General features: G+C 36.4%; 1 protein-coding gene across 2 annotated transcripts in view; it reads left to right on the forward strand.

Annotated features, from left to right (window-relative positions):
- The first annotated feature begins 480 nt into the window (after positions 1-480).
- Positions 481-18,697, forward strand: part of VWA3A (von Willebrand factor A domain containing 3A) — a 29,205-nt gene continuing 10,988 nt past the window's right edge. Inside the window, exons 1-20 of one of the 2 annotated variants that reach the window (XM_061473298.1) lie at positions 481-586; positions 825-945; positions 1,550-1,674; positions 3,130-3,184; positions 3,952-4,050; positions 4,907-5,013; positions 5,295-5,420; positions 6,720-6,828; positions 8,033-8,098; positions 8,566-8,691; positions 9,872-10,010; positions 10,100-10,203; positions 10,457-10,537; positions 12,182-12,276; positions 13,263-13,382; positions 14,262-14,336; positions 15,046-15,190; positions 16,121-16,319; positions 16,764-16,834; positions 17,755-17,913. In XM_061473298.1, coding sequence (XP_061329282.1) covers positions 880-945; positions 1,550-1,674; positions 3,130-3,184; positions 3,952-4,050; positions 4,907-5,013; positions 5,295-5,420; positions 6,720-6,828; positions 8,033-8,098; positions 8,566-8,691; positions 9,872-10,010; positions 10,100-10,203; positions 10,457-10,537; positions 12,182-12,276; positions 13,263-13,382; positions 14,262-14,336; positions 15,046-15,190; positions 16,121-16,319; positions 16,764-16,834; positions 17,755-17,913 — 2,067 coding nt within the window. In that variant the 5' untranslated portion in view covers positions 481-586; positions 825-879. The remainder of the gene's footprint in view (positions 587-824; positions 946-1,549; positions 1,675-3,129; positions 3,185-3,951; positions 4,051-4,906; positions 5,014-5,294; positions 5,421-6,719; positions 6,829-8,032; positions 8,099-8,565; positions 8,692-9,871; positions 10,011-10,099; positions 10,204-10,456; positions 10,538-12,181; positions 12,277-13,262; positions 13,383-14,261; positions 14,337-15,045; positions 15,191-16,120; positions 16,320-16,763; positions 16,835-17,754; positions 17,914-18,697) is intronic. The other variant, XM_061473299.1, reaches the window with a different exon arrangement.

Genomic DNA, 18,697 nt, shown 5'->3' on the forward strand with positions numbered 1-18,697 from the left:
GGCGCAGGCGGGGTGAGGCGGGGAGCCCAGCGAAGTGAAAAGCGGGATTTTATCCTAGTTTTTGCTCGGTCTTAGTGCGCCACAGCAGGAAGGGCAGCTCACCCACGGTCCGCGCATCCCACAACCCCGGGGTGTGCCACAGTCCGGCTGTCTCCGGCTGCCTGCCTCTCACACAGCGCAGAGTTCTGGGGTTTGTGTTCGTTAATCTTTTCCTTCAGATTGAGCCGTGTAGTTAGAATCCTGCTTGCTGTACATGCACATTATTAACAGCGTAAAATCCCTTAGCAAATAGCTCCTTCAGGGTAGTTCCTAAATGTGTTCTCTGTAGATAGGTAATTGTAATTTCTATTTGCAGCTGCGTTTTAATTTGCTGTTGTCCCATGTGCTATGTAATTATCATGTAAGTTGCTGGCAATATTAATACCTTTTTTAAATAGTATATACTCCTGAGAAGTTAAACTTTTTAATACTTTTCATTTTTTTTCTTTTTTTTTTTTAACAAGGCTAAGTCTATTTGAATAATAGATACACGCATCAAGAAAACGGCGCAGTTGTTGAACAGTGATCAGGGTTTGGAAAAAGCTGGGTGAGAATACTGGTACAAAATCGTGTTGGGACTTCATACATAAATACAGAGTAAATAACTAGTTTGTATAAACTATGTACTATGTCCTTGCAAAACATTTATCATATATCAAATGGAATGTGTACACAAATGTCAAAGTATGAAACATTTCCTGCTGAAAAAAACTTGTAAAGACTTTATGGCAATACAGGAATATTAGGAGTGATGAAGCAATAGAGTAAAATTCATTGTTTTGTAGGTTGACCAAGAAATCCAGTCTGCAGGGTGTTCATCCACCGTGTCATGACTTTACTATGTCGCATCCAGGATCAGATAATGCATTGCTGGTCACACACAGCAGCAGGATTCATGATCTGCTGGTAGGAGAGTTTTGTTGCTAAATGGAGCAACTAGAAAACTAACACATGCCCACTGTTCATACAGAGTGGGGAATAAATGCATTGATAGGCAACTAATACATTTCCTTACATGTATTTGCATATAATATAATGACAGACATAATCACTGAAGTTATGAAGCTACATGCAGAGCTGAATCAGTCTGTGAAAAATCAGGCAAAACAATAAAGGTAGATCAGTTGTTCATACTGCCTTTTTCTTCAGAAGACAATATATACCCCTTTGAACTCTGTGAAGCAAGTTTTAGAGATACTTGATTTTTTTTTTTCCACTGGTAAATCACTGGGGTATTTATTTTAATTCTTCTGCTAAACTCTCCAGTTTCTTTTCTTCCTTCCTGTCTTCTCCAAATTAAGTTCTCCTTCAGCTTACAATCTGGGGATGTACTGAAAGCTGCTTTTCCTTTACATCCCACATCCAAAAGAGTATGCCAGTACCTAAGATTGTGTTGTTCTTCAACATGCACTGCCTACCAGCAACTCTCCTTAGGATGTACGTTTTGTCACATTTGAACAGCACATTTATTTTCTTGTACTGCATTTAATTTTTTGTTACTTGATCGTAGAGAGTAGAGATGAAGAAAGTACAGTTTGAAAAGGTGCAAACCTCTGAAGAATGGCTAAGAAACTACAGTTTAGAATCCTTGCAATTAACATTAGAGCATCTGGTAGATGAAGGCAATATTATTTTGTAAGTACAATAGTGCCCTTTCTTTGCTCTGTCATTTTTGTGTGTACCTCTGATGTTAATAATGCATGATGTTCCAGGAATTTAAGGAATGGTGTTGAAGAGGTAGAGTTTCCAGAAGAGATTGTTAAGGATTTTGAGTCCAGACTTTCTGAGTAAGTATCCATCCTGTTTATGATTTTGATGCATAACTGATTCTGTTATCAGTTATCATCACCCATAACTACAGGTAGTGCCTTAACTCTTAATTTGTTATTGGTGGGAATTTTAGAGTGTCTCAGCATTAAATCCTTTCTGCTGAGATTTAGGGTAGGTGATAATTCTGTCTCACTACAGCTGAGGTTTTACTTTTTTAATGAGGGTGCCAATCAGGCAGGTTTTGAACTGAAGCAGTTAACTCATTTTAGAAAGTCAGCTAGTGAATGGTTGGGTTTTCACAGGTAAGACTGCATATTTGTGGATTATGTTTACTGTAACTTGGGTTAGTGTCAAGTCATGGATCTAGTGAGGACAATTGGAAGTTAAAAGTTTTCTAAGTGAATTTCAGATATATAAAATCAAGGAATTGATTTAATTCCTTAAATTGAGAAAAAATGTGTAATTAATAGATTGAATAAGCTGTAGAATAATCATAATGGTTTTGCTGGTCTTCACATTACTTGTAAGACTGTTCGTAGGAGTGGCACTACTTCAGCATATGTTACTGTGCCAAGTCATGAAGGTACAGAATCTTCCAAAGGTCAAACCTCAGTACTTGGGCCCTGAACCATTTAAGCAAACTGTCTGCAGATCTGGTTTAAAAAAGAAGTAGCTTTTGTGTTTTGAAAAATCAAAATGTTTTTTCCCTTTAAAATGTTGATTTAAACTTCTTGTTTAAATTATAAAAATGCATATAAGTTGATTGAAGTAAAACAGTTTCAGACGGCAGCGAGCATTTCATTTTACCTCAGGTTTTACCTATTTTGAAATGGAAATTGTTGAAAGTTATGCTGCAGTTAGTCTGGCACTTCAGTGAATGTGCTGCCTTTCAACCACAAGGTTCTATCTCATGAGTTTCTTAAGCAATAGTGTAGTTTGTATTAAATACATCTCCTGACAATAACCTGTGTATGCTGAACTAAACTCAGTTTTGCCGAGCTTCTGTTGTGCACACATACACATGCTGAATACCCTTCTCCTACCTCTGAGCAGAATAAGCCAGCACCTGATTAGAAAATGGTCTCGTGTTCTGTTTTTTCAGACAGCCACATATCTAATCAAACAGCTTTAGAAGTATTTAAATGGTTAACCCTGCAACCACCAGTTGTATGAGAACACTGGAAAGAGTAGTTTTAAATACTGCTTCTCACAGATTTTGCATCTGTGTGAAGAAAGATGTGAAGACAAATGGTTGATTGTAACATCAATGTACAATGCAAGAGATTGCCTTAGCTAAATGTGTGCTATGCCTTTTGTCAGAGTGATTGAACTTTATCAGCAGCGAATTCAGTGGCTGTTGCAGGACAGCAGAAAGGTAACTTTAACTTTGAAGTATGTTTTTAGAATGGAACTGTATATGGCATTAAAGAAAAAAATAATTTTTTAATATTAGTGAAACGTGTCTTCTGTAACTTGTATATTTTTGTTATCTACTGTTACACATAGTATGCAGTGATACTTATCTTGTCCATGGATTGTTTTTCTTGATCTTTTACTGGTATGCGATTTTCTGCTTTCTAGATCTAGTCTTTCTCTTAGCAGTCTTAATCATTAGAACCTCTTGCTGGCATTTAAGCTGGATCAGACAATGCTGAGCTTAACCTCTGAGGGAAGTGGAGCTGTCTTGTAGTCCACTGTGCCCTCTCTTGCACAGCTGGTTAATTAATCACTTACTGTGCCTAGCAGGGCTAATGCTCAGGAATCAGAAAAGGATATGACTCCTTCTCAAAGGGGAGAGGGATAGAAGCAGCATTCCAAAATTTGGCTTCCACAAAGTTGCTTGATTTAACCTGAACGAGATGCTGTAGACAGTTATTTTTTATCCTTTCAAATAATGAATAGGTTGCTTGGGAAGGAGGAAATAAAATTCACTGGTAAGGTTAAACTGGGAGCCAGTTTTAATTCTTCTTCCTTGGCTTTGTCAACTGTGTCATCTTTATGCTAAAACTTTTAATGTGCAAATAAATACCTAATATTTGATTTTAAAATGGTATTGTACAAAATAAACAGTAAAATTAATGAATAGTAAAATTATTTAGCCGTAGATAAGCTTTGTATTTATAATGACTTTTCTCTTTTAAGGTGTTTGGCCTTATAAAAGGAACCAAAGTTGGACTTTTGGTTGATGTGTCTCATATAAGCTGTAGACCTAGACTGCTGGATTTTCAGAAAGATCTTTTTGTAAGTTGTAATAAAGCAGACTTTGGCAATTATACTAATCAAGCTTTTATGTAACTACAAGCCAGGAACTAAGTAGAAAAAAACCCTGCTTAAATTCATAATATACAGTACATAAAACTTGTCTGTTGTAGGACAGTATGTTTTAAATGACTTTGAAAGTGTAGTCTTTGTTCACATCTAGATTCCAACTCCAGTATAGACTGTAATAATAATACTTTCCTTATTAATATTTGGAAGTAAACTTGCTTAGCAGGAACAGCTGTAAGAGCTGGAACCAAGTTGTACATCGGGCTGTTTATAGTAAATATGGGTTCCTTATGCCTTATGCTTGTCCCAACAAGGCACACTCCGCAATTACTGTCAGAACCTTGGTGAATTAATCACTTTCTCAAGTCCCAGGAGAAACTTGTACTTTACTGTGCATTTTATTTTTATAAAATTCTCATAGTTTGGTTTGCTCAGCCTTAATATCTGAACTGTTGTTTAGCTCTACCCTTGAATAGGTGCTAAACATTTTTAGTAATTGCTCTGTGGGTGAGTAGGCCCATTCTAGATCAGTATGTTGTTTCATGTGCTCATCAGCTGAAGAGAAATCCTGATACCAGTTCAATAAATATTCCCTGCCTCTTGCCCCATTAACAAACTGGTGGGATTAAAAGAGGCTTGAGAGCTTTATCTGTCTATTTCTTACCAAATATTTGAATCTGTGTTACTTGTTCCCGCAAGCTTTTCTCTGTGGTATGTGAAAATATTGCTGTCAGCTATTCTTAGGAAATTACTGTTTTCAGTGTTTTATGTAATAACCCTACTAGAAGCAAAATGGATAGTAATGCAATAACATTTCTTAATTTATTAGTGCTTAATAGATGAGCAGCTATGTTACAAGAAGCAACTGTACTGCCTCTCATTCAGTGCAGAAATGTCAGCTCTGTGGGAGAGTCCAAAAATCATCAATGTTCATGTGTAAGTACGTTTCTCTATAAAATAAAGGTTTTCCAAACAGGGTCTCCATTTAATTAGAGCAATCCATTGTAGATAATAGTGGGTTTTGTCTTGTTCCTGCAGTGATTTTTAAGAAAGAAAAAAAAGCAATGAATTTTAAGTGCAGTCAGTGATTTCAAGCTGGTTGTTCCTGCATAAAATATCTTGGCAGCTCCTGTGGTTTGTAGTAATCTTCATAATCTATCTTATTTAGCACCTGCATGTTAAGTGTCTATGTTTTTTTTTCTGTTTTCCTCCCCCAGGCTACATGAAGCAAGACAGTGGATAAAACAGCTGGAGCCTGGTCGAGGCTGCAATTTACTGAAAGCCTTAAAACATGTCTTTACGATGAAAGAACTCAATTCTCTTGTTCTTATTGTAGGAAGCTGGTAAATTTATCTGTCCTAACAACCATTTTAACTTGGATACAGAATTGGTTCAAGAATCTGAACCTGATACAAAAATAAATAGAAAATTTAAGATCCAGGTTTTATGTATAAAGTTTAGTTCATATCCCTGAACTTCTTTATTTCTTCCAATTTTTACTAATTATAAATCTCTTTTATGATACAAAGCTACATTTTTCCTTTGCAGATCAGTTATCACACTAATCCGCTAGAAGTCTGCTAGCTCTAATTTTATGCTAATAAAAGTCCTTCAGCATCATTAAAGATGTCACTGAAAGGGCCCACACTGCTGGGTTAGATCAGATGATGAGCTTGATTTTGCTATAAAATGGCATTAAACATTCAAAGGTAGTTTTGAATGTGTTTGTGAGAACACATTCTCTCTGTGATCTTGGTGGTGCTGATGGAAAACTTACAATATCTGATTTGAATGTATGAAAAGAGGCTGAGATTAGAAAAATTATGGATTTAAATTCTAAAGTTCTACTGTCATGTAAAAATTTTTAGTACTGAAGTTAGGATTACAAGCAAAAGACTGCAGTAAGGATTTTGGGAGTGTTACTGTACTCCCAATTTATTATTTGTATTTATTTTAAATGTGCAGAAATGGGATGATGTAACCTTTGGCAAGGTTGATATTCAGGGAGATTGAGATTACATTTACTGAATGCTCAGTGTTCAGTTGAAAGGTTCCAAGTTTTGCTTAGACCTGCTTTGAACAGACGGCAAAGTTTAGAGTGTGTGCACATGAAAACTTGATTAATTTCTATCCCTGGCAAAAGTGTAGCTGGGAGGAAATGATTTTCCTAGCCATGAAGAACCATGAGTGGCTAAATTCTGAACACAAAGCAAAGTTTTACTTTCCTTAATGAAGACAATGGACATCCTTACAGGTTGAAGATCTGAGTTGAAAGCTTTTCTATCACAGTTTGTCACAGTGGGCAAAACCTCAATTCCCAATTTTTAGCTTCCAGAGCTAGCAAGGAATAACTTGGAACATTTCATCCACAAGCCATTGTGAACTAGAATAGAGCCTTAGTGCTTTTGTTATCCTTCAGGTTTTCAGGACAGAACCAAAACTGTAGTAGTGGTACCTCAGTAATGGTTGAAAGAGGGAGAGGAGGTCAGGCTGTGCTAAATGACTGGATTACATTCCCATGATTTGTTAGATATTTCCCATTCATTTTCTTCCCTGTCTTCTTCAGTGTGGTCTTTCCCCCCCCCATTTGATTACTGCCATTGTTATTAATTTTTTTTTTCGTACTTATTTATTTATATCAGCCCTGATCAGTCTTTGGAAATTCTGTCTGACTATGCTCAGCAGTGTATGCTAGGAAGAAAACTACACCTTCATGCTGTTACATATGATTGCAGCAGTCCTTCTTCTCTTGTAAGTAATTGTATTAATACTTCTTTAAGTGTCCTGTCATTTGTTTCCTATTCAGCTGCTGTGTCTTCTCACATACACTTTTGTGGGAAAGCTAACCTACTCATTAAAGAGTTCTTGATCTAACATTGTATTTGCACACATGAAAAAGTCTGTTTTGGAGTATTTATCGTGATTCATATCAAAGCCAGAACAGGCAACCAAGTGGTGTTGACAGGCTTAGCAGCTAAAGGGAAGTGGTTATCTCCAGATAATCATCCTGTGTGTTTCCAGAGAAGACTCTGGGGCTGAGAGCTCTTTTGCAGGTGAAAGCAGAAAGAGGGGACTTCAGGTAGGCAACATTGCAGTAAGGACAGGTGGGAATAGAGAGGGATCATAGGAAAAAGACAAGGACTTGGGAGTGAGATCATATGAGCATGGGAGTCTCTGGATAGGAATATTTTGGTATGGAATAGCATCAGACCTAGTAGACTTGCTCAAATTATTGTCTTGATCATGAGCAGTGGTTTGGATGTTGGCAGTGACTGCCTCAAGGAAGAGGAGGACAGAAGGATAAGCAGATATTTTTAATTAGCTTCTTCACAGGAACTTGGATTTAGGTGTTGATTGCTTGCTAAAGCTTATCCTTAAGGCATGTAGTAACTTCAGTAGAAGGGAGGACACGACTGAAATCCCGGTTTTATAGAGAATCATAAAATAGTTTGGGTTGGAAGGGACCTTCAAAGGTCATCTAGTCCAACCCTCCTGCAATGAACAGAAGGTTCTTCAGTGAGAAGATTGGATGCAGTAAGGGGACTCTAGTGGTAGGTAGTATGAGAGAAGGATCTGGGAGAGATGAAAAAAGCAGCAAAGTATTTAAGAGGTAATTATGGGCAGGGGAAGGATAGCCTAGCATTTGTACTTGTAGACTTCAGTGATATGCTTTTGATCTGACTAGCAAGAGCCTGCCCTAAAAGGAAGAGAAAGTGACACAAGGTGAATAAGCTTGATCCTTATTGTCTATTTTGTAAATTCTTTACGGAGTTGATTTTTCAGTCATGTTAAAGACTGGTAAGAAAACAGTGGAAACATACTTTGGCTTTTTCATTACATGTACCTCAAAGCTTCTTTCTTTGTCACTAATTGAGAATTAAATACCGACAACCCACATTATCAAAAGGTACTACTGAATCAAATTAACTGGTTTTCTTCCTATTTATGTATGTAGGCAGTTCTAAAGAACCTTGCAGAAGCTGTAAGAGGCCGTTATCATTGTTACTCTTCAAAGGGAGAGGTAGGTGACAGCTAGAGGGGCAAAATATTTTTCTCTTTTTGATGATTCTTCACTTTAAAACGTAATTTAGATATAATCTGAGTAGAAGTTCACAGCAAGAACTGGTGCCAAAAGTCTCCATCATGGTAGTGCTAAGGATGTGGTCAATAAATTGTGGTTAATTCCTTCTGCAACTGAAAATGCTTTCCTAGAAGCACAATAAATTTTGCAAATGTTGTTCCCTGACTTAAAGCTGATGAATAGGATGAAAGCAGTGGCTTATTGTAGACTGACTCAAAGTAATAAAACAATGTCTTGTTTATAACATGATGGCTAAATTATCTGTGGTGCATTAGATACATTTACACTCAGTTCTGCAATACCAGGCAGTCTTGTATAGATATAAGCACATCAAAGTAAGAAAGCTGTGTTTGGTTGGTGTTTGAATAGTAGTTAACTTATTTTTCCCTTTGTTTTTATATGTACAGAGTTTTGATAGCAGTGATTTTCAGCTGCTACTTCAGGAATCCCGGAAGGCCAAGGGTCTACTTGGGAGCATCAAGCAGACTTTCCAAAGAAGAACTGGTGACTCGCTTGTTGGTAGAATAGCAGATGTATGTATCTTTTTATTTTCAGATGTACACCAGATACTTTGAAGTATTGGGGGTAGAAGTTTTTAGTGTTTACTATATGAAGAAAAATTATATGATTAATCAGGTATTTTGGTAAGTGAACTTTGAATATTATGTATTGGCCGTCCATTGTAAGAGCAGATTAAGGCCCAAACCAGTAAAGAAGACATTTTGCTGTATGTTCTCTGAAATGCAGCAAATTTTATATATCAAACAGAAGTATGATGAAAAGAACATTGTACCATGATCATAATGGAAGTCTAAGAGAACCACTGGCCTAACTGTATGCATAATCATTTAAATGAAGTTTCAATAGTCCTTTAAATTGGTAAAAAGATACTTCTCCATGATCAAGATGGACAATTACTTGAGCAAAATCATAAGGGCTCGCCTAGATCTGTTACTAGTATTGAAGTTAGGAAGCTACAGTCTGCCTGTTACACATCTGTCTCTGTTGGTCCTAGTTTATCATGAGGCTTTGGTGCCATTTATTTTGTAACAGTTGTGTTGGTAATGTTTCTATTTTTATGCTTTATTTGATCAACATACCAGGGGTTGGTTCTTTGTTTGCTTGTTTTTTCTCCAGTAAAGCAACTTCTAAATACTCTTGATGGAATATGTGTGAGGAAGAAAAAGAAACTCCTGTGATTTTTCTTTTTTTCTATGGGATATTTGGAAATTCTAGTTTTGCTTTGATCTGGTAGAGTTTGTTTACTCATGTCTGTCTTTCACCTTGTCTTAAGTGGAAATACGCATCTCTCTTTTGCTTTATTCTCATCTCTGTACTTTTTAGGGGCCTGGAAGTTTAGGAAGTGGCTAAATTTGCCTACGGTCACTAAACTTGAAAGCTAAAAATTTGGCAGCACTGCTCCTTTTCATAGTTACTTTTCTTGGAAAAGATGATTTCCTGTATGTACAACCATGATCTTTCCATTTTCCTGTGGGATTTTGCATTGTGGCAAGCATAGTGAAGTTAGTGGAACATTGTCCCCCAAACCTATCTTTACAAGGACCAGTTATAGCTATTTTCAAAGTGTTTTTCTTATTGAAATCCCAGTACTTTGAAAACAAGTAGAACATAAGTAAAATAGAATATTTTGGATTGAGGGTAAAAAAAAAAAATGCAGAAAGTTGAAAGAGTTTTTCTTAAAATCCATTTTAGGTTTCCACAGAATTTGCAAGTACAACACCTTGTAACTTCTTCCCAAAGCCTCTAAAGCACGAAGGACCATTAGTTATTCAAACACCATGCATGCTGGCCAAAACCTCAAAAGAATGGTTAAAGACATATGGATTGAAAGGTAGTGCAGAAAGAAAAGCTTAACAGGTATGAAACATGAACACAAGGCAGAGCATGTGTTTTATTTCATTTCTTTGTTTCTTGCTATAGCTAAAAAGTTAAACCTTTACCAAGTTCTGGCTCCTAATGCTTTCTCTCCTGTGGAAGAATTTGTACCCATTCTTAGAAAAACAGTATCATCAACTCTACATGAGGTATGTAATGAGGACTCTTTTCTTTTTCTCATTGTTTTCTTTTTTCTTTCCTTTTTCTTCCTATTGCTGCATTTTTCTATTTGAAATCAGTACTTTATAAGTCATGAAATTCTACAGGCTTTAATTGAAGTTTGAGTCACTGATTCAGATCAAGTACTTATGCATTCCTTAGAATAATTCAGGAAGGAATTCCATGTTAGTGTAGCTTATATAGGCTTCTGTAAACACACAGTTGTGTTATTTATCATTCTAGAAAGCAATGATTCAGTTTGAATGGTATGATGGAACTGTGAAAAATATCCATGTTGACCTGCCAGTGTTGTACAACTATCAGGTGAGTTGTCTGTAGTGATGTGGCCTTGTCGGGGCTAGATAATCATCTAGCTAGTTGTGCGCGTTGTGAAATGGTGAGGTCCAAATGTAGCAAGTTCTACATGATTGCCAAATGGCAATATTGTTCAGATGGTCACATTGGAAGCAATGCGTCTGAAGTTACTTTTTTTTTACCAAGAGTAGCATTTTAGCCTTAACGGTGCTCCTACAACACTCTTGCTGTGCATTTAGACATGTTTGCTAATGTGAATGTCAAAGACGTGAGATTTCAGCATGTTTTCTGCATAGCCAACTGGTTTTTAAGAGTCAAAGCAGAAACTATTTCTGCTTGCTTGATGGCAGGTTGTCATATCTTTGCTTTACTCTGAAGTGTCAGTAGAATCTGGGTATTTGTATTTCATGTTTTAACATATTCTCAGTCTTCATACTTAATGTGGATTCCCAGAATTGTGCCAACATAGTTTTTGAACTGTCTGTACCAGCGTATTATGCTGCTTTGCATTTGCCTTCAGCCCAGTAATTGCCAGAGTTTCTTCAAGAGGGTAGCAAGGCTGCTGCTAGAGTTTTGTCAAGTTTGCAGATGAATTAAGAACACTGTTAGGTGGGAGATGTTAGGATTTTTTGATATTTGCTAGGTGTGTTACTATATAGGAAATCTTAAAAATACTGGTGTACCAGGAGAACATTTAAACTGTACGGGGTATTGAGGGCCTTTGAGGATTTAATTTGCTCTTTTCAGTATAGAAGAAGTAGAGATACATACATACATATATATAATATATATGCAGATAACATAATGAAGGCCACTGGAATTTTTATAGACAGTAGCTGTTCTTGAAGATTTCCACATTGGTCAGAATGCAGATGATCAGAGTGTGGCCCAAGTTTAATGAAATAGAAGGTGCGTGCGGATATTTGCAGTCAGGGTGCGTTATACAGTGGTCTGTTCATTCTTTTTCTTTTCTCTCTTCTGTACCACTCCAGTAGCAGCCCTGACAAAGGGCTGTGGGAATGTTTCCAGGCAGGAAATTCTTTAAATTGGAAGAGGGGTGAGAAATCTGTAGAGTTCTATAGTTGGGTCAAAAAGGAGAGTGTAAAGTTTAACAAGCTGACGTGGAAGCAGCTTCTGGCTCCTTGATCAGATGCTTGTGTTCTGTGCTCCAAAAGTATGCTGTCTTGTAGCTTTATTACTGAATTCAGTGTCCTTTTCTAGCTTGATTTGCCCTCATACATAAGCTTGCAAAGGTCATGTTCTGTAGGATTTGGACAAATTGCCTTAATGTCTTCAAATTGATACTGTGTTAAAGAATAATATGTGTATGAAAATACTGTGTTTATTTTAAATTATGTGTTTTGTTATGAACACTGCCTAAAAATGCTATTGAAAAAAATGATAAGCTTGCAAAAAAGACCTTTAGACCCTTTGTTGCTTTTCTGTCATTGTATGTTCTTATGGACTATATTATCTTTACAAAAAATTAAATGTTGCTGTCAAAATGAATGAAAATCATTTATTTTTTCATTACTATGCTGTCATGTTACATGACATGCTACATGTTATAAGTCAATGCCACATTGCATTCGGTAATAAAAGACTTATTGAACTTTTTGTTTTTATCTTAAATTTTCTGTATTTAATCCATAGAAACTCCTTGTTAAAATGGTAAGAATCTATGAGAAAAGAATTGACTGGCTATCTGTTGCTAGCAGAAGAATATGGGGAAGTGTTTGTGAAAGGAGGTATTGTACTTTGATAGTCCTTTCTTTGTATATGGTTCTAGTGTCCAGCCTTTCCTTTACGCGTAAGTCAGCACCAAGGAACACAGGGCAGAAACCAGTTAAGATGTAAAGACAGTGGTTGCAGATATAATCAGTGTAAGCAGTCCACTTCTGAAAACAAATATTGATATTCAGCTTTTGTGATGATCTGTGAATGTAAAGAATCCAGTGATTATTGGTCAACACAAAATGGCAATTTCCATTTGACAGGTTGAGATTCTCAAGTTTGAGTTATCTAGCAAGTAAGCCCTTGAGGAATGTTCTATCATAAATCTCACATGAGCAGAACCTGTTGGCAAAAGGTAGTGTTTACAGTCAGCTTTTGAAACCCATGGTGTTAGTATTTATGCAAAGAGTTTTTCTGTACTGACAAAGCAAGTAGTTGGTACGTTGAAGCTCATTTTCTAATAAGAACTCATGAGAGTCATCCATGCTTTTCAGGAGTGTTTTGAATATTCCAAGTATAGAGAAGAAAGTGGACATGTTTAGGGTTCAGTAGCCATTATGGCACTACATGTGCTGGTACCCTGATTGTTGCATAGCTTAGGAAACATAAACCCATACAATGGTTTGGGTTGGAAGGGACCTTAAAGCTCATATGGTTCCAACCCCTGTCACAGGCTGGAACACCTTTCACTAGACCAGGTTGCTCAAAACCCTGTCCAACCTATCCTTGAACACTGCCAGGAATGGGGCAGCCACAACTTTTCTGGGCAGCCTGTGCCAGGGCCTCACCACCCTCAGAATTTTCCATTATTGTTACTAATGTTTTTTAATTCTCACCTCATGTTTTGCAGATTTTTTTTTTTTAATACAGATTCAGTGTTTATGCGTTTTGATACATAGCTAAAAAATACTTTCTCTGGCAAGTTAGAGTACAGGGATGGTAAGAATGTGTAATTAAGATTTGTTCTTTTTCTTTGATGAATAACATATTTCTTATCTAGGGTGGTTATACTTGTTGATGTATCAGTGACAAGCTCTCTGTATGTCATCCATATCCAACATTCTTTGCGACTTTTACTTGAAGAACAAATGTCAAATAAGGATTGCTTCAATATTATAGCGTAAGCAACTGTTTAAGGTTCTTTTGGAATAATTGTAACACGTGGCAATGAAAGAAGTATGCTGAAAGATTGTACTTGCTAATGGACATATTTTAGATTTTTTAATTGTATTGAACATTTTATGATGAAGAGTCAGTAAGAGTAGCACTGGTTTGTCGTTACTGGTAAAGTGTATGGATCAAATGTACAGAAACCAGATTAGTAATTAAAAATCACTGGTTTGGGTGATGCTCACTGGAACTGATCGTGTCATATGTGTTACAGTTTTTTATCCTGCTATTTTGTTCATAACAATGGCATTAATTAACATGTTAAGTTTTCATTGGAAGAGGATTTTGTTATCTCAGGTGCTGTAACTGAGAACACTGTTTACATTTTACAGTAACTCCAATACTTTCTATTATATAATAGTACTAAAATTCTGTACGGGACATTGGGAGTCAGAAACATATGGCACAGTTGCTGAACAGCAGCTGGACAGGTTTATGACTGACAGGTAAAAGGAAGAGACAGCAGCTCATGGGAGTTCCAAACCTGGTGGGAGAACAAAGCCCTTACCTCATGAGGGATACAGGCAGCATCTGAAGGTTGGGTTTTGTTTTTTTTGTTGCAGTCCTTCTGCTGAGCATTTACTAGCTCACTTCAGATACTATTCTTCAAGTAAAAATGTAGTCTGGCCCACTGCCTTGAAAATCTGACAGCCCCTGAGTGGTGGATAAATGTGCATAACTAAATGGTTTGAAATAGAAAGTAGTTAACATCAGGCAGCTTTACATTTGTAATACCCCAAATGAGAGTTCTCTTTTAAAGTCAGTTTCTTCTTTTTGCTTGTTCTAAAGCAAAATCTGAAAATTAATTGCTGTTGTTTTTCCATGAAAGATTTGGGAGTGATATTGTGCCTTGGCAGCTGGAACTGGTTCCTTCCCAACCAGAAAACTTACAAAAGGCTTGGAGGTAGGATCAAATAACTTTCCCATACATCTGAATTAAGTGATCATAGGTACTGTGACGCAGGTAGAACCAAGAAAGGGATTTGTGAACAGTTTAGAAAACTGATAGGTTTAAAATACTACAAAGATACGTTGCTGTGAATTGTTCTACAGTGATTATTCATGATGGTTTCTTGTGAAAACCACATTGTAAAGTTTAATATCTCGGTGAGTTTGTATTCTTTATGTATACAGAATATATATGTACACAGATACAGAAGTGTCTCTGTGAGATGCACAGGTGACATGATGAATTGAAAACTGATTCAAATCAAACTGGGATGTGAAAGCTAAACTGTATTTTTTTCTAACATACACTGGAAACAAATCCCAGGTTGCTTTTTGTGGAGTCACACCCTCAGTGTTTCATTACACCTCTGTCATTTCATTTTCTTTCCTGTAAATTCTGCTATATTACAATATTTCCACGTCAAAATAAGAGAGAATTTTTCCCTCTCTATGGTCCCCGTCTTACCTTAGAACCTAGTTGTCCATGGTGGCAGTACAGAAACTAGAACAAATAATTCGGGTCATTCTATAATCTAGTTTTGCTCTCTGTTAAAAATTTTATACTCCAGAGCAATGGTATTTAAGATTTTTAGTTCTCTTTATTGCTTTAAGCAGGAACAAAAGGTTTTGTTGCTTCATTCTTCAAACTTTTTTTTTTTTTTTAGGTGGGTGTTAAGCCTGCAGTGCAAAGGGAGTAGAAATCTCATGAGTGCACTGAGGAGAGCTGTGGAAATAGATTTCAAAGACAAGGATAAACACAAATCACAAGGACTTTACCTGCTGACTACTGGAATACCTGATCAGGAAACAGTAAGTATTATCACAGGGTTTGCAGCATTTCTGTAAGTTCCCATTTTTTGTTTCTTTTTCTTTTCTAGTCATCATAGCTTGTTGGCAAATATTTTTTTAAATGTCTGAGCCAGCACAGCTGTCAGGATCTTAAACTTCCATTTCTGCAGTTGCTTCTTGAGTGTTGGAGGTAGCAATTATTAATAATCTGTGAATTATAGCAATTATTAATAATATGTGAGTCATAGAAAATTCAAGAGGTGTTTTTAGGGTTCCCTTCCCACTCCAGTTCTGGCCATCATTTCACTGCAAATTTATGAGTTTAAAAAAAAACAACTCTGATTTCTTTTTTTTTTTTTCGTATGATATTACTTCCTTATAGCTCATGGAAACAAAGCCATGAAGAATTCTGCTGTGGTGTTTATAGTACGCTATGTAAAGCTCCTATTTTTAATAACAGTAATCCATTGCTTGGATATATGTTCATAGTGCATGTGCTCTGTGGCCTAGAGTTTCTGAACCTATGGTAATCCATCTGCAGTAGCTATGTGTGCACAGTAGTGTGTCTCTTGCTTTTGTTAACAAACTTCGGGAAATTCTGGGCAAACCTAAGAAATCATTAAAAGCCTATGTGGATAATAAAAAAACAAAGGGTACATACAGAAAGCCAAATGGATAGTTGCATCCCTACTACTTGAAGTCCATGGCCTGTGTCTTTGATTTCCATAGATACCCTGTCTTGGCTGCAGTAGTGCTGTCATTAGTAATAGTGACAGGTTTTGTGTCTATGCATGAATTGAGGAGGCATTCAGCTACTCAGAGTATGTTCCTGAAGTGAATTGCTCAGGTTGCAAGTATTTGTGTGTCAGTTCAGGAGTGAGTGAAGTAGATGGGAGCACATCTGAGCACTACTAACGTGTTAATGTTTTTCCCCTCCCCTCTGTGTTCCAGCACACAGTCAGTGCTTATGTGGCTGAGGTTTGCAGAGGTTTTGATTTACAGCTTCATGTCTGTCTGTTCAGTGTAATGGAGGAGGTTGACTCTAATGGGATCATTCCAGCCCGCTATGCTAACCCAACTGAAACTGCAATTGCTTTTAAAGAAATAGTACAGAGAGCCAATGGGAGATTTCATTGGTTTGGAGAAGCAGGTATGTGAAAAGGAAAGTCAGCACATACTTCTTTTTCATCAGTTAAGTAATATTTATTAATGCCTCCCCCATCAAGTAGTTTACTTTTTTTTAGGATGTGGTAGTATTGTACTAGCACTGGGATATAAACAGAGGTCCTAGTTTGATGGAAGCTTTCAGTTGTATTGCAGAATATTATAAAAAAGCCTTAATGCAGGAATTTGAATTTTTTTTTAAAATGTTTTAATTCCACTAGATATTTTAAAGATGTGCATTTAAAATATAGTTGCTAATGTGTTAGTTCCAGACTGCCTGGACCTAACAGGAAAACAAAGGCTTATAGGAAACAAAGGCTTTTTGATTCTTTTCATTGATAATTTGGCATGCTTTACAAATTGATGTATATTTTTAAAAATTATATATTTTGTACACTTAAAAGTTGATTAGCTTATATTTGATTATTAGGCATCTTTGAAAGTGATGATATCACTATTATTGTGTCTGAAATGGAAAAAGCAAGCAAGTACTCCCAAAAGGTATGAATTATATATATCTCCTTAAATTCTCTGTTTCTTCAGAAAAAAATCACCAGTGTTTGTTCAGCTGACAGTGCAGAAGATTGGACAAAATGAAAATCCTTGTAAGATGGGCAGGAATGCTTGAGAGTGTGAGAATAGTCACCACAGAGTAAATATGGCCTAGAAAGCAGTTGTACAATGGCACTGAAGTGATGGGTGTTGGAGTGGCCATGATTCCGTATCAAATACAAGGAGCTTACAGTTGAAGTGATTCTCCTTTTTGTTGCAAATCCTATGATGAATTCTTCTCAAATAGAATTGTTCTTTATAACTGTATATATATAAAATGTATACAGATGTATATATAAAGAAATATGTTAAAAAGTTATATATATTCTATAACAAACATAAAATATTATGTTCCTGTAAGTCACACTTCAGGGAGGGTTCATCAGTGGCACAATACCTTTGTTCAATTCCGAAATAATTGCTTTCTTAAATGTACTAGGGGTGTAGAACTAGACCGTATCTATATTATATGCCTATATATATTATATTTATATACTATATAAAGCTATCTGAGAAAGTGACTGAGGCAGTGTACCCAGCCTGGCCATTTGGTGGTTGTGCGTTACGAAAGTGTGGTTAGAAAGATATATGCAGCGAGATCTATGTCCAGAGGTCTATACGGCTTGTTGCATGCAAGTCTGAGTCACAGAAATCTTTTGTTTAAAAAGAAGAATTGGTTGATATTTAATGGGATCTTAAAATATTTTGTTGCCATTTAATAATTGCATATTCTTGGTTTATCATCTTCCAGTTTGTTCTGGTCTTTTTATTTTTATTAAAGTAATAAATACAGAATGGCTGGCTTTGAAATGTTATTGACTTATATTTCATGTATATGAATTACTAAATGCTGTGAACTTCCATTTCAGTGTGCATTCCTAGTGGAATCCTTAAAGCAACGTTCAGTAAATCAGTCTGTTAATACATTCATACCAGAAGGAGACCCAAATGTGCTTACAAAGAAAGAGAAAAGAAGGCCACAGAAGTTGCCATCTCCTAAACCCACAGCCCTCAGTCTGGCTAGAATGGTTTGAAATGGTCCTATTTTTAATATGCTGTATGTTTTAATTAGAGATCTTACCTGCCTGTCAGATGCTGCGCTTTGTGAGAGAAGTGCTCAGGCTGAAAATTTGCAGGAATTAAAACAGCACTGTGAGGGTACCCCGAATTGACACTGTAATTCAAATTCAAAATGCTACATAAACAAAAAAATACATCTTATTAATTCCCACTAAATAATTAATTATAATGGAACAACATTGCAGTGTCTAAAATTGTCTAAATAATCCCTCTTCTGACTTCAAATATTTAGTGTTTAATGAAAACAAAGCAGAAATGTGCTTTACCGAATTACATCTATTTTTCAAGTCCTTCTAGAAAGTACTGAATTTTTTGGTATGCTGCTCATTTCCAGATAAGACAGCTGCAGCTGAGTAGCATGCCTTTGGCCACACAGAGAGACAGCATGAAAACTAGAAATAGGATTCAGGATTTGTTTCCTGCCTGCTGTGCTGATTGCCATGGAGTTCCATTACTGAGTTTGGGATTTTGCTGATGTTTTCCTTGTTAATTTTGACTGTGTGCGCATCTGTTCTGAGTAGCTTTGCTATCTGTAATATATACAAATATCCGGTGCCAGCGCATACCACTTCAGTATAGAAACTACTAGATAAGAACTTCCTATTGCAGAGAATGTAGTTAACTTTTGACCTGGAATTTTTAGGTCTCATCTTTGAAATGGGAGTGACACCTTAAATGTAGGCATGTTCATGTGTCAAAGAACTGGTAGGTAAGCTCAAACAGGTCTTCCAT

The sequence above is a fragment of the Pezoporus flaviventris genome, unplaced genomic scaffold (assembly GCF_033815535.1).
Source record: "Pezoporus flaviventris isolate CSIRO_AGI_PZ_B2104156 unplaced genomic scaffold, CSIRO_AGI_Pfla_v1 ptg000078l, whole genome shotgun sequence".
NCBI classification, from domain to species: domain Eukaryota; kingdom Metazoa; phylum Chordata; class Aves; order Psittaciformes; family Psittacidae; genus Pezoporus; species Pezoporus flaviventris.